At 40.5% G+C, this 13858-nt stretch overlaps 1 protein-coding gene across 7 annotated transcripts in view; it reads left to right on the top strand.

Annotated features, from left to right (window-relative positions):
* Nucleotides 1-13858, top strand: part of trpm3 (transient receptor potential cation channel, subfamily M, member 3) — a 121540-nt gene that overhangs the window by 78859 nt on the left and 28823 nt on the right. For all 7 annotated transcript variants that reach the window (XM_068566730.1, XM_068566731.1, XM_068566733.1 and 4 more), the window contains 3 exons: nucleotides 2883-3057; nucleotides 3617-3740; nucleotides 12587-12659. In XM_068566730.1, coding sequence (XP_068422831.1) covers nucleotides 2883-3057; nucleotides 3617-3740; nucleotides 12587-12659 — 372 coding nt within the window. The remainder of the gene's footprint in view (nucleotides 1-2882; nucleotides 3058-3616; nucleotides 3741-12586; nucleotides 12660-13858) is intronic.

Here is a 13858-nt window from a genome sequence, read left to right on the forward strand (position 1 = left end):
AACTGTCTGTGATTTGTATTTCCATTTTGGATAGTGAAGAAATACCAGTGTCTCTAACCCAGCCGCACCCCGACTTTCACACTTGAAAGTGAGACATTAAAACACATTGTTTTATAAGAATAGAATATATATATATATATATATATATATATATATATATATATATATATATATATATATATATATATATATATATATATTATATTTGTATCCTTCTCGTCAGTTAGGCATGCATATATATATATATATATATATATGAAATATAATATATTATAAAATATCACATTTTGTATTATTTTATAATATATTATATTATATTTATTAAAATCAAATTCATCACTAGACTATATTTTCTTTCATTTATGGAGTACCACCTAACTTCTGGATTAACAAAATAAAAGAATTTAGAAGTATTGGCAGTAATGAGGAGAATAAAAAGTGAGGAGAATAAAAAACATATACTTTTGCCAGTTCACCGCTACAGAATGTAATATTTTGGCAGAGGGGGTTTGGTGAACTCCAGTAAGAAAGACTGCACCTTCACTAACAGACAGATTAGCTCTCCAGCTATGGGTTAACATTTCCATCTCGAACAATAGGTATTCTTTTGAAAGTGCCATCTCATGCAACCACCCTGCTCGTGTTCATCTCTTTTATTGATATAAAGGGAAAATTCAGACCACAAAATCCACCTCCACAGATGAAATTATTCAAAGGGCTCTCTCTTTTTAACAATCTGAGGATTTAACTTAAAAAAGTATGAAATGTAAAGTTCAGTTGAAGTTGCAGCAGTTTAAATGTTTCTATGTTTAAGGCTTCAATTCCCAGGCAAGCTCCCAGAAACATTACTGTAGCGTGGAAGTTTTTAGTGTCAGTTTCGATTGAATTCAGGTCACGTCATGTACATGAATCAGAAATATATTACTGCAAATGTAAAACAAGTGGAAGACTAAAAAGAGCGTTTCTCTTACAGATCAATTTACCATTGAATTATCACACATAAAACCATTGTGGTCCATTGAAATTTAAAGGCATTTAGCACCGAAATATTTTTTGTTGCCATTTATGTGCGTTAAAGGCCTCAAGATTAAACGGGAGAAAATGTTTTAGCATTTGCAGTTTAAATTTGAATAAGCAGGCTGCAATGTTGATACAGGAATAAATACAGTATTTAAAGCTCTTAATAAAAAATAACTGTGACTGGGAAGTCAAAAGCCATCATGAAATGTGCTTGTTTTTTAGGGGGAGGAAGGTTAGTCAGGCAAAAGATAATTTTATTTAATTTGTGGTTTGTTTACTTGTGTGTGCCTCTCTGTATTTATGTGAGAGAGAGAGAGTGTGTGTGTGTGTGTGTGTGTGTGTGTGTGTGTGTGTGTGTGTGTGTGTGTTTTGGGGCTACCAATTATAGCCATGACACAGCTGTGCTTTCCCCTCCTCATCTGCTCCTTAGTTGAACAATAATCTGCTTTGGATACTGCCGCGCTGCCTTCAAAGCTCACTAGTCATCAATATCAATGCTTGATCCGACACAACTGCAAGCTCACCCATATGCAGGTAACATCAAAAATAGACATCCAAGTTATTAGTCTGCATCTCTCACATTCATCTCTGTTGATGTATGGTCGTGTGATGTGTTGTGGCACACTGACGTTTTCCCTCTTTGAAGTAGGCGAGGCCCTTAAAATATTCTCCTTATGTAACTGTCCCTGTTGCAAGGCCGCACAAGGCTGTGTGAGGCAAAGCGTAATGGTGGTGGGCATGCTTCTGAATGGGTGCGTGTGCATGTGCTTATGTGTGTGTGCGCATACAGTATGTAGGCACGCATCTGTATGTGTGTGTTTGCCTGCGTGTTTGAGAGACACACCATGCTTTCTCCTGTGTGAATTATGCAGACCAGGATGAGGGTGCAGGGCGGGGAAGATCCAGCAGCTACACAACTTTTGAATTAGAAGAGTCAAAACACCTGTCTGAAAACACAACCTCGTGATGCAGAATGGGAGGGAGAGGAGAAGAGCGGCGTGTCTATAGAGAGCTCAACTGGAAAGAAGTGAGACAGAGAGCAGGAAAGGGCAGGATGAGGAAAGGAGGGTTTAGGAAATGGATTAGACTGAGACCAGTAAAAAAAAAGGAAAGAACATAGAGGGGTAAGAGAGAATGAGACTCTGGGGTTTATTGTGGCTTGAAGGCAATGTTCAGTGGTATGAGAAACACAGTACGGAAATGAAACACGAAGCAGGAAAGGGAGCAACACAAGCAGGAAGCAGGAAATTCCATTAAGAGTTTGGCAATAAAATTCATATCTACAGTAACTTCTGTACATAGTCTCACCATGTGCAGAAAAAACAACCGGCTAATTATGCATGGTTATCCTAAATAGACTATGATTAGCAGGCATGGAGCCTTTCTTATGTAGAACAGCGGGGGGTTTATCACTGAATATCTCTCTCCCACACACACACACACGCACACAGACGCACACTCACACACACACACACACACACACACACACACGCACACACACACACACACACACACACGTTTCCACAGGACCACAAAAAAAAGCACTAAGTGGGCTGGTTATTTTTGGTACCGATTCTTTTTTAGAAACCTCTCTACCCTAATCAGAAAGTGTAGAGGTGTCTTTACAGTTATGAGACATCACAGGTGTTAAATTTGCACCTTGGCAACACATTTGGGCTTCTTTTTTTTCTATTTAGAGATCAAGTCGTGCTGATGTCATTTCAAGTTATTTGTTCATTTTTCTTCTATTCTTACACATTCCTCACATGTCTGTCCCCTTTTCTGTGTCGTTCATCCCTGTTTTCCTTTCTACAATAACTCTTCTCCACCTCCTACAACTACCTGCTTGTTTTCATGTTCAGGTATTGGTCAGGGTGTCCCAGTGGTTGCTCTGATCGTAGAGGGAGGCCCTAATGTGATCTCCATTGTGCTGGAGTACCTCAGGGACACACCTCCCGTCCCAGTGGTGGTGTGTGACGGCAGCGGCAGGGCCTCAGACATCTTGGCCTTCGGACACAAATATTCTGAGGATGGAGGGTATGCACTCACATTATGCTGTCATCCAAGGACAAACACTTACTAATTCAATGTTTATCCAATGTGGTAAAGGTTGTTTTTATGTTTTTATTAAACAAAGTGCCTTCGATCAAACATAACACGCATACAATTCCATGTTTACTGTACATGGCAGAAACAGTGTATTTTTTTCAGATTTGCTTCTTTGGGAAAAAGATATGTTGAGCTTGATTTACTTGCAAAAATGTATACATTTTGTGAAATGTGCTGATGCGTTTCTTAAAAACCACACAGTGGACCTTTTTGGTTGTATTCATCACAAGACACACCATGAATGTTAAATTGATTTTTATGAAAATTTGATTTCACAGCTTCATATATCAAGTTACAGATTAAGGTCAACCTGCAGAATCACATCTCATCAGGGACTATGAGACAGTAGTACTGAGATCTCCTGTCAACCTTGGTTTCACTTACTGACAAGAAAATCTAATTTGCCTGCCTCCCCCCACTGTTTTATTCTCCTTCCTCTATCCGACCCTTTTCCTGACACACTCTTTTTTTCTCTGCGCCTCTGCAGCATAATTAATGAGTCTCTAAGAGACCAGTTGCTGGTGACCATCCAGAAGACTTTCACCTACAGCCGCACACAGGCCCAACATCTGTTCATCATTCTCATGGAATGCATGAAGAAGAAGGAGCTGGTGAGTGTCACTTTCATTAATGTTCACATACACATGCAAGTGTGTACACATACACATATTTGCACCCTTACTATATTTGCAGATGGCGATAAAACAGACATATGAGCAGTACATTAACAACTGAAGAGCATATTTTATCAAAATAGCTCCATGGTTGTCCACAACTCTACTTGTTGGAGTAAAGTATAACCTTATGTCTTTCCATGAACCTGTAACTCATCTATTAACTATTAACTCATCTTTTATGCATGACATGTAATGTTAAGTGGATGTAAATATATTCTGTTGACATTTGGCCTCCACCTTGAGAGTCTTTCCCCTTTGGCCGTGTTTAATTCCCAGTCCCTTAAGAGCATTGTCCGTGACAAGAAACTGATCTCTTGATGGTGCTGTAAGTGTAGGGGTGTCAATTAGTCTTTGTGTGGATACGTTTTCATTAGGGTACATTTGATCACCGTAGCAGTGGGCATGTGTCTCTCTTGCCACATTGCTCTATGTGGCACACACATTGTGACTCAAAGTGTGGCCCCAAGCAGTGCATGCAAACACCCACACAACCTTACAGTCATTCACAATATGATGGTGTAATACATCCTCTATGATGCAAACAAACAGCGAGCAGCTTTTACTGTATCTTAGTTGTGCACTAACGTATGTATCATTTGGTTGCTCTCGCCTCAACTCACTTTAAATGTAGTGTACAAGGTCTTTTGTATGCTGAGGGAATATTTGCCAGATCAGTGACTGTTGGTACTGCTGGCTGCCAGTGGCATTTTGCTAGTACATGTGTAATTAGTATCATGCATGCACCTAACCCTTATTTTATTAACGAAAGACGCTGAGCTAAAATTCAGTTTAGCATCTTGAAACACAATGACTGAGATGTTTAAAATGACTCAACCAGATATTTACCATCTGAAAATCTTCCCAGTTTGTAAAAATACCTCGGCTGCACAATGAATTGTTCAAGCATCAACACATGCACTAAAGTCACATCACAGAATGTACAATGTTAGCAGATTAACTCAAACACCTCATGTAAGAATGTAATAAAAACTCCCACGCTTCTCATTCCTGTGCTATTGTCAACTGAGCGGACTGTCCTTAGTGTGCACACTGTGGTCACGTCCACAACCCACCTGACCTTAAAACACAGAGCCCCTTTTGTTAAACAGGCTTTGGGAGAGTACTTTTTTGCTGTGTCATCACCATTCATATCTATACAACTAATGTGTTTATGATAGCGTTGTTTACTAGAGCACAACATTGTTTATCTAGCCTATTCATTTTGTTCTCAAAGTGCAACAAATTGATACATTTAACTTTAAGTTGTACAACATTTGGGGTGAATTGTCATGTATTTTTTCATATCACACTATAAAACAATCTTTTTTCCAATATTCTGCTGCCCAAAAAAATTAGACTCAGACTCAGAAAAAATCCAAAGTATCTGCATACAGAAAGTACACTCACAAAAACATATTATTTAGTATTTTGCAAGCAGCCCAGCATTGGTCATGGTTGTGCAGCGTGTAAGTGGATTGATTGTGGTGCCAGTGGGGTTCCAGTGGCTGACTGATGCTCACACTGATGCTTCTTCTGAATACAATACACCAGAGCAGAACAATGTGTGAATCATTCAGCAGGAGCAGCTGTACAGGCCAGATAATCGGATGCTGCTTCTCTCTGAACTTTACTCTGAAAACTGTAACAGCTGCCATACTGAAACGGAACACTGGTGGTGTATTTTGGCAAAATCATAAATCCACAAACTGTTTCACCGTTGAATTTCTATTCCTGTTTTTTACAGAACAATTAAGTATTTGTCTGATAATGAATTCACTACGAGGAAGAACTGCTAACTACAGTGAAAATACAGACATTTGGGGCTACACTACTCGTCATGTGGAAAAAGAAGGGCTATACAGCAAGTGTGTAAACTAGTTCATGTAATAGATCTGTATGATGATCTCTCTCTCTCTCTCTCTCTCTCTCTCTCTCTCTCTCTCTCTCTCTCTCTCTCTGACTCTCTCTCTCTCTCTCTGTCTCTCTCTCTCTCTCTCTCTCTCTCTCTCTCTCTCTCTCTCTCTCTCTGACTCTCTCTGACTCTCTCTCTCTGACTCTCTCTCTCACTCTCCCTCTCCCTCTCTCTCTCTTTCTGAAGTAATGTCACCAGCCTGCTATTTATTAAGCTGATTTGGGTTCCTTCCTGATCCCACTCAGAAAGCCTCTGATTGAAGTGTTTCTGCAGGTGTGATTGGAGGGAGTAACTGTATGGCAGGAAGGAATACAAGAGGATGAGCCAAACAATAGATGATATGAGATGGAATGCCACCCCTTTTGTGAGCTATATGACCGACATGCATCTCTCTTGTTAAGCTGCCATACCTGTCATCAGCAGAGGGAGTGCAGAGACAGAGAGGTTGGATAGCTGAATACATGAAGCCCCTTTCCCACTGGACAAAAAACTCACAAACATTTGTTATTTCCCTAAGTTATTAAAGGTAATGTTTGTTTGACAATAATCAGAAACCGTCCCATGTGGCCACCATTATAATGCCATTCTAGTATACTATTCATAATATTAGTCTTGCCTTTCTGCAACTGTGCAGAAATACTGTGTTTGAACAGAATGGATAGACATGCAAAAAATTAAAAGAAGCACAGCAGCATTCAAATGTTGATTTAGAAATGTCAACGTTATGAATAAAGCATCAAACCTTCAAACTATTACATGCAGTTCTTGTTCTGGCAGTATGTGCAGGATTGATGAGTTTGCAATATTTAATCTGGAGCATAAAATAACAAACAGACAGAAACTGTTTTTGTGGGTGTGAGGTGTTGGTCTGTAGCCTTCTGACAGAGGAGAGGGACTCTAAGAGTTTGCGTCCAGGCTGAGGGGGGTCAGCTATTCTCATATCAGCCTGGTCCTACATAACCTCCACTGGCTTCCGGTCAAGTACAGGATATACTTCGATCTGCTACTCATCACTTACAAATCCCTAAAAACCTGGCCCCACCCTACCTTGCAGACCTCCTCTCCCTCCACGCCCTAACCCGTTGCCTCAGGTCCACCGGCACAAACACTCTGAAGACCATCAGGACCAAGCGCCGGACCTGGGGCGACAGGGCCTTCTCAGCTGCTGCAGACCCCCTCTGGAATACCCCCCCCCATCCACATCCTCAGGCTCCCACCCTATCATCATTCAAGCAGGCTCTCAAAACACACCTCATCCAACTCGCTTTCACCTGTTAAACACTGCACTTACCCTCCGCTATGCTCCACGCAGCCTCTTCAGTTTGCTTTCCTTTATTTCTTTGTTACCCAAAATGTTCTGTTTGTTTGTTTTGTTTGCTTTGTCTTCCCATTTTTGTTCTGTTCTGTTTGTCACTGTCTTTTGTCCACATTGTAAAGCGTTTTTGTGTCTTGAAAAGCGCTATATAAATTGAAATTATTATTATTAGTATTTATTGATCACTTCAGGGTCCTGTAGGCGAACAAGGCGTGAAGAAATGGCAGATTGCAGCCAATCTCTCAATCACCTACACAGCAGAGAATGGGTGTATGAGTATGTGTGAAACGTAAGACTTGAGATGTCTAGACTTTGCACTCAATACCTACTATAGGAATGCAATGAAATCATATTAGTTATATAGTACTACAATCCATAATCCCATCATCATTATAGATGCCTGTGTTTACCTTGTATACCAAAGACGAGTAGTGTCAAACCCATGTTTACACTCAGATCAGGAGCAACAAAACATTGCGTTGACTTATTTACACTGGCAGCAAATGTGGGTTTATCCTGGGTCAGTGCTGCAGGCTGAAAGGGCCAAGTGTGTGAGAGGAAGAGAGAGACAATGAGAGTGTGTGTTTGTCTGTGTGCCAGCTTGCCTGCGGTTACATTTTTCTCCAGCAGGAAAGCCAAAGAATGGGAGGAAAAGAGAAATACTAAAGGTGACTGGCTGTGATCATGTCTGTGAGAGGAAGAGTGTGTTTGCTTAATGCAGACCTTACACCAAACCACTTTTCATGAGATTGGCACGCTCCAGCGATCTCGCCCATGTGTTGTAAGGTGGTCATACAACTTGAATCATCTTAAATCTGTGTTTTTCTCTTCTTAAACTTTTAATGAAATCTTACATGTTTTATTGTAACATAAGTTCCATAGCATGAGCATCGTCAACAACCAATAGGTGCACATTCTTCGTGTGTTATACAATTGTATTGAAAGAGAATACTGAAAGAAAGCATAGGCCACATTTGTATCAATTTGCCTGGATGACAAAGGTGATTATCTTGTGTATTCACGTCACTTATCTTGTTTCTTTTATCCCTTCAACATAACTATGAAACCATTTTGTGTAAATGTCAAACCAGCACACTGAACAGATGACAGGCTGCATGTGAATCAGTGCCTTTAATTCTCAGCAAGGCCTGCATTTTCTTTTTTTCCAGAATTGCGTGAATCCAATTCTAGGTGTAATTAAGAGAGATCTAACCTTTGGCTTTATTTTAAATCATATTAACTACGTAATGGACTAGGTACTAAGTTCAGCTACAGAGCCCAATTGTAAAAAAAAAAAGAAAAAAAACACCAAGCCAGATACATTTTCAATCAAGCAGTTTTACTGTGTTAAATTCCAAGAACATGTATACACTAATAACAATAATCAAACTTTGTGGATGTCGTGTCGAGACCCTTTGCAATCATATGCATCAAAGGGGGAGTGGAAGACTTCAGTTTATAGAGTTTAGTTCATGTACAAAAATAAAAAAGTTAATATTCCTACCACACCACTTGTGGCCAAGAGGGGAGACTTGGTTCTCTTCCTTCAGTTGTAGCTCACCCTCCAATGTCTTTTTCAGTAAGCATGATCCACCGGATGAAACAGAAACCTGACTGCTACCTGCAGAGGATTTTACGGGAAACAGCCACTCACGTATACCCTGCCGTCCAGATGGAACATCAATAATACAGGAAGTGACCTGCCTTGACCGGGATCGGTCTGGGATTGGTCTATAGTAATTTTTGCCGCAACAAGACAATATATCAGCGGGTGACAGAGAAGGGCCTCATTCTACCTCCCCATCTCTCACTCTCAGCCCCTTGCTCTTCATCTGTGATTGGGGGGTCGGGAGATTTCTTGGTATGAATAATTGATTGTAGAATAGTCCTTATATGTTTATTTTGGATTAAATATTGAGGAGGATCCACCCACCCGCAATGTTACTCCTCTTTCTTGACAAGAGAAACTAAGAATGAGTGGGTGGATGATGAGGAGAGGGGAAAAAAGTGGCTTCAATGAACCATGAGAAAAATGGAGGGACAGATTTAGGGAGAGAGGGGAAAGTGGGCAAAGCATGAGACAAGAAGAGAAGGAAAACAAATGGTTTGGGTGGAGAGCACATGTGAATGTACAATAGCGAGTTTGAGCTCCAAACAGAACTATTCTAGATGAAAGACCTTTATTTGGATGATTATCAGCAGGGCAGTTTATCAGTTAAAAATGTAATTAATAGAGAAACATATGCCCCTCTTTCTTCTGCTTCTGCTGTCCTGCTTAACCCTGTTACTTTATGGCTTTTTCCAGAAGGTAATACATATTCATCTAAATATGTTAGGCTCAAAGTCACACAGATGAAACTATTAGCAGAGCTTTGACAGATCTGAACTGTTAACCATTGTACATGTATGGACTGCAGAGGATGCTTTGGAAACCTCTGGATTATGTGTGTGTGTGTGGGGAGGAGGGTGGGGTCTTGTACAGTATGTTTCATGAAGCAGCATGAGCAGGGTCTTTGCCTGGTAAATGAAGATGAATGTTTTCCAATCAGCTCCGCTCACTGCAGCGTGAAGAGCAGTTTTCTGATCCACTTCTAAGCTCGTAGCTTAGCGTCTCTGACAATGTGGGAATCCTCCAACAGATTCTAGTCACACTGAGAAAGATTGCACTGCCTTTTTAAAAAAAAAAGTATTATCAATCTTGAATTTGTCAACATCAAATCTTTCTCCTCCTGTATTCCTTTGCGTTACACATGCTTCCTCTTTCATGCTGTCTTGCGTCTTTCTTCCTGATCAACTATTGTGTTGAGGCCAAAATACATTCAGAATGTTAAGTTATGTTAGGATATAGTATTGAAACATATCAAAATGGAATATACAATGGATGGGTGAGTTTATGCCGTTAGTATAAAAATATGTCGAAGCTGTGTATACCCTTATACTTGTTTGCTCACAGTAAGTACTTGAGAGCACCTTAGCTTGTACAAGTGGATGAAAATAGATGAGGGAGAGGCTGCCTGTTTACCTTCTGCACACACTTATTGATGACCCTGGGTGATTGTTGAGATTAAATTCACAACCTTGCGATGTCATAGTGGTTGTGTTGCTTAGCCTCAGCTTTGGAGAGCCTTTGTGATAACAGGTAGCATATATCCTCAGGGTCACCTTGGAGGTGTGATTGGAGGAAGGGAAAAGGGAGGAAGAAGTAGGAAGCAGGCAAAGGTGGGAGTCAGGGTGGGGGATGGGGCCCGGTTGGGGGGGGCTGTATGCCGGTGGGAGGATGTTGTTCGATTAGCTGTTGCAGGTGGGGGGCAGAAAGATGATGGGTGGATGAAAGGGAGTGGAGATAAAGCCTGGAGAGAGGAGAAAATAGAAACAATGGCGGTCGTCTTCAATAATCATCATCTTTTTTCTATCATACTGTCATCCATCTTTTGTGCTGAAGGCAGCCACGAGCCGTGTGTGTGTGTGTGTGTGTGTGTGTGTGTGTGTGTGTGTGTGTGTGTGTGTGTGTGTGTGTGTGTGTGTGTGTGTGTGTGTGTGTGTGTGTGTGTGTGTGTGTGTGTGAAGTCTTCATTCTGCTATAACAATAATAATAATTTAATGAACAAGTGGCCAGGACAGGATTCTGTACTGATTAGGTGAATTAGGCTCACTCATGAGCATGCCATCGGAATGATAGATTGTTTCTTACACTGAAAACGTTTAAAATCACAGCTCTGCAATCAATGTACAGTCTACGCAAAATTCAGTCTTAAGCACACTCTTTCTCAATCTTAAACGCACTCTTTTAAAGACACACACACACACACACACACACACACTTGGTTAGATCACAGTATTGCATGTGTGGCAGATGGCTCCCTAACTGTGTTGTTAACATCTATTAGAGTCAAGGCGGCGATGCATTCTAGCAAATAATAATTCAGCCACTGGCTGCACAGTTTAAACACAACTGCACACACTTACACACTATAACTTAACTCAGAGAAGCACATGAACACATTACACACTGCACCAGCATCTCATTGGTGTCCCCGCTCATGAAGTTCTCAATCGATACCTTCACATCGCATTGCACTCCAATTTCACCTGAAGAAAAGACCCTTTGATCACACAGGCCGATAGTGACCATCACACACATACGCATACACACATACGCATACACACACTTAGATGCTCCTCTTATTAGTGATTGAAATTTGCTACAATATTGTCCATCAGCATTAAGTTTTACAAATCCTGTGAAGAAGGCAACAAGTATGAGCCAATCAGAGGCAGAGTGGGGCGGTTCTCTGCAGAATGCAGTTGGAGAGAAAAAAAAATCAACCAAACTGCCGGTAAATAACACGCAATGCAACTGCCAATGGCTGTGTCTGAGGTAATTTGGCTTGCAGATGAGAGGGCACTCTTGCACACTGTTTTGTTGTCTGCCATTGGTCAAGCTAGCTTGTGCCCAAGGTTATCTACCACTGCATTTCATGACGCCACACTCATTTCTTTCTTAGGGAGGAGCCAACATATGATGTACAAATGATGAATGAGCAAACGTAAAATACTGTAAATCAGCAATGTAAATTGAATTACTTTTGCGCATTTAGATTGTGTGAATAGAGAGGGAGATAGAATGAGGAGGGTTAGCCCACAACATTGCAGCATTGCCCAAGGGAAAGCAGCTGCAGCAGCCACAGATTCCCAGAGCTCCACGAAATGAAGCCATTTAGAGGGGGGAGATGGGTAGGGAGATGGGCTGCAGGGAAGAGAGAGGTGGTCGGGAGATGGATGGGTGGAGAGAGGGAGGGATTATAGGAATAGCTCGTCAGGCATTCAGAACACGCATTTTCTCGTAGACGACATCCACAAGGTGCCCTTCACGCATGCACACATATGAGCATGTATGCTCACACACATGTTAACACGGGTGCACACATGCATGCTACATTTTACCGAAACCCAAAAATCAAGAAAAGCTGACCCATTTCCCAGACTTCCCTCTCAGCAGACTTTGGCTTTCATCCATTGCACCATTAGTTCATCTCACGCAGGTTATAAAAAATGCAGCTTAAAAGATGAGCCAGACTACACAAACAAAGACTGAAAGTGGTCATATTGTAAAATGTTTTACATCGCAAAAAAAGACCAAAATAATCATTGGTAATGGAGAGCATTACTGGGTCAAATTTTAATTTGATCTCTCTCTTTGTTATGCTTTTTCTCTTGTTCCCCTCAATTGCCTTCTCATTGAATCCCTTCTTCTCCACCTGACTAGAAGAGAAGAGAGGCTTGAGAGGAGATACACTACATTACATCAGAGCCATACAAAACCTCTCTTCTTCTGCACCTCAGCATTTTTAGTGGAGTCATTTAATCCTGCAAATAAGAGCGTTCTCTTTCAAGAAGTGACTTTTTTTTATCCTGTAAGCCTTGATACATTAAATAAAAACACAAACGATGTAAAATAGTTAGCTTTCAAACAGATTGGCTTGGTGTAAAACTAATGCACCTTTTTCTCACTCGTTCTCTCTGCGTCTGTCTCTTTCTCTCGTTGTCTCTCAGATAACAGTTTTCCGGATGGGGTCGGAGGGTCATCAGGACATTGACCTTGCCATCCTCACAGCATTACTAAAAGGTGGGTGTGTGCATTCATGTGCGTGTGCTGGAGCAAGAATGTACATTACTGTAAAATGCTTCCATTTCACTGTCTCCCTCCAGTGATGTTGTCATTTGGAAGCTTCTGTACTTAAATGGAGGATGATAGCGATATGTTTTCCCTTTCATAAAGTATTTTTTTTATCATTGCATGGCAGGAACACTCCGAAGCAAACTAAGTAAACAAAGTATTACTTCTTTATATTACATTAGCTTATCAAACAATTGCTTCGGGACATTTTTTGGAGAAACAGAGCATAGAGTCCTCTTATCAGTGCCTACTCATTATGCTGTAAATCCAGTATTCACTGACTTGGTCCACTCACTCCTAGCTCTTTTTATTGGCTAAATATTAGATTCTTTCAGCACGTCTGGTGCAAAACAACCTGTTAAAAGAGCTTTTTGGACCATTTTGATGGTTTTAACTTCATATTTAATGTACAGCCATCTTCCCAGCTAACTCTTAGCAAAAAGTATATTTCACAAAATATCGACCTATTCCATTAAATGTAAGAAGGCTGTGGCTCTTGTGGCCCACCAGCTATCAAAGCTATTGCAGACAAGGATGCAGTGAATTCAGAGCTTCTACATTGTATGCTAATATATGCCCATTATCACAACAACAACTGCAGAATAATCGATATGTATGAAGAGAGCTGCTCATTGTGACCAGAGACAATTAATTGCAGTAAAACACTTAGCGTTGCAATTAATTAATTATATGTATTGTGTCTTTTAATCTTGTTTGCAGTATCTCTTTTAATTAAATTTGCATTTATCAAATGAGGTCAACAATAGCTTTTGAGTGAGACACCTGACTTAACTATGTTCTATTATACATCAGCTTCTCATTTCTCAGAAGTACATTAAGGCTTCCAGTGTGGCCAGCGTACCAAACTTTAAGATTATTATCGATACATGCAGCAGACAGGTAATGTTATACACAGTCGTCAAGGTGCATTACAATAGTTTCAGACAAGCAAATAGGGATGTATAGGCATATACAGTATATTGCTTGGTTTTCCCCTCCACATATCACTGCTACACATAGAATAATGAATCAACAAAGTGACAGCAGTAGAGACCTAAAGTAAGATATAGAGAGAGCTATTCAGCCAGGAGCAGCTACAGTCCTTACACTGCAACTAATTTGTATATATAAAAGCAAGAAATTGGACC

This window comes from Clinocottus analis, unplaced genomic scaffold (genome assembly GCF_023055335.1).
Source record: "Clinocottus analis isolate CAN_PGR_092001 unplaced genomic scaffold, fCliAna1.0.p SCAF_7, whole genome shotgun sequence".
In the NCBI taxonomy this organism is placed as follows: Eukaryota; Metazoa; Chordata; class Actinopteri; order Perciformes; family Cottidae; genus Clinocottus; species Clinocottus analis.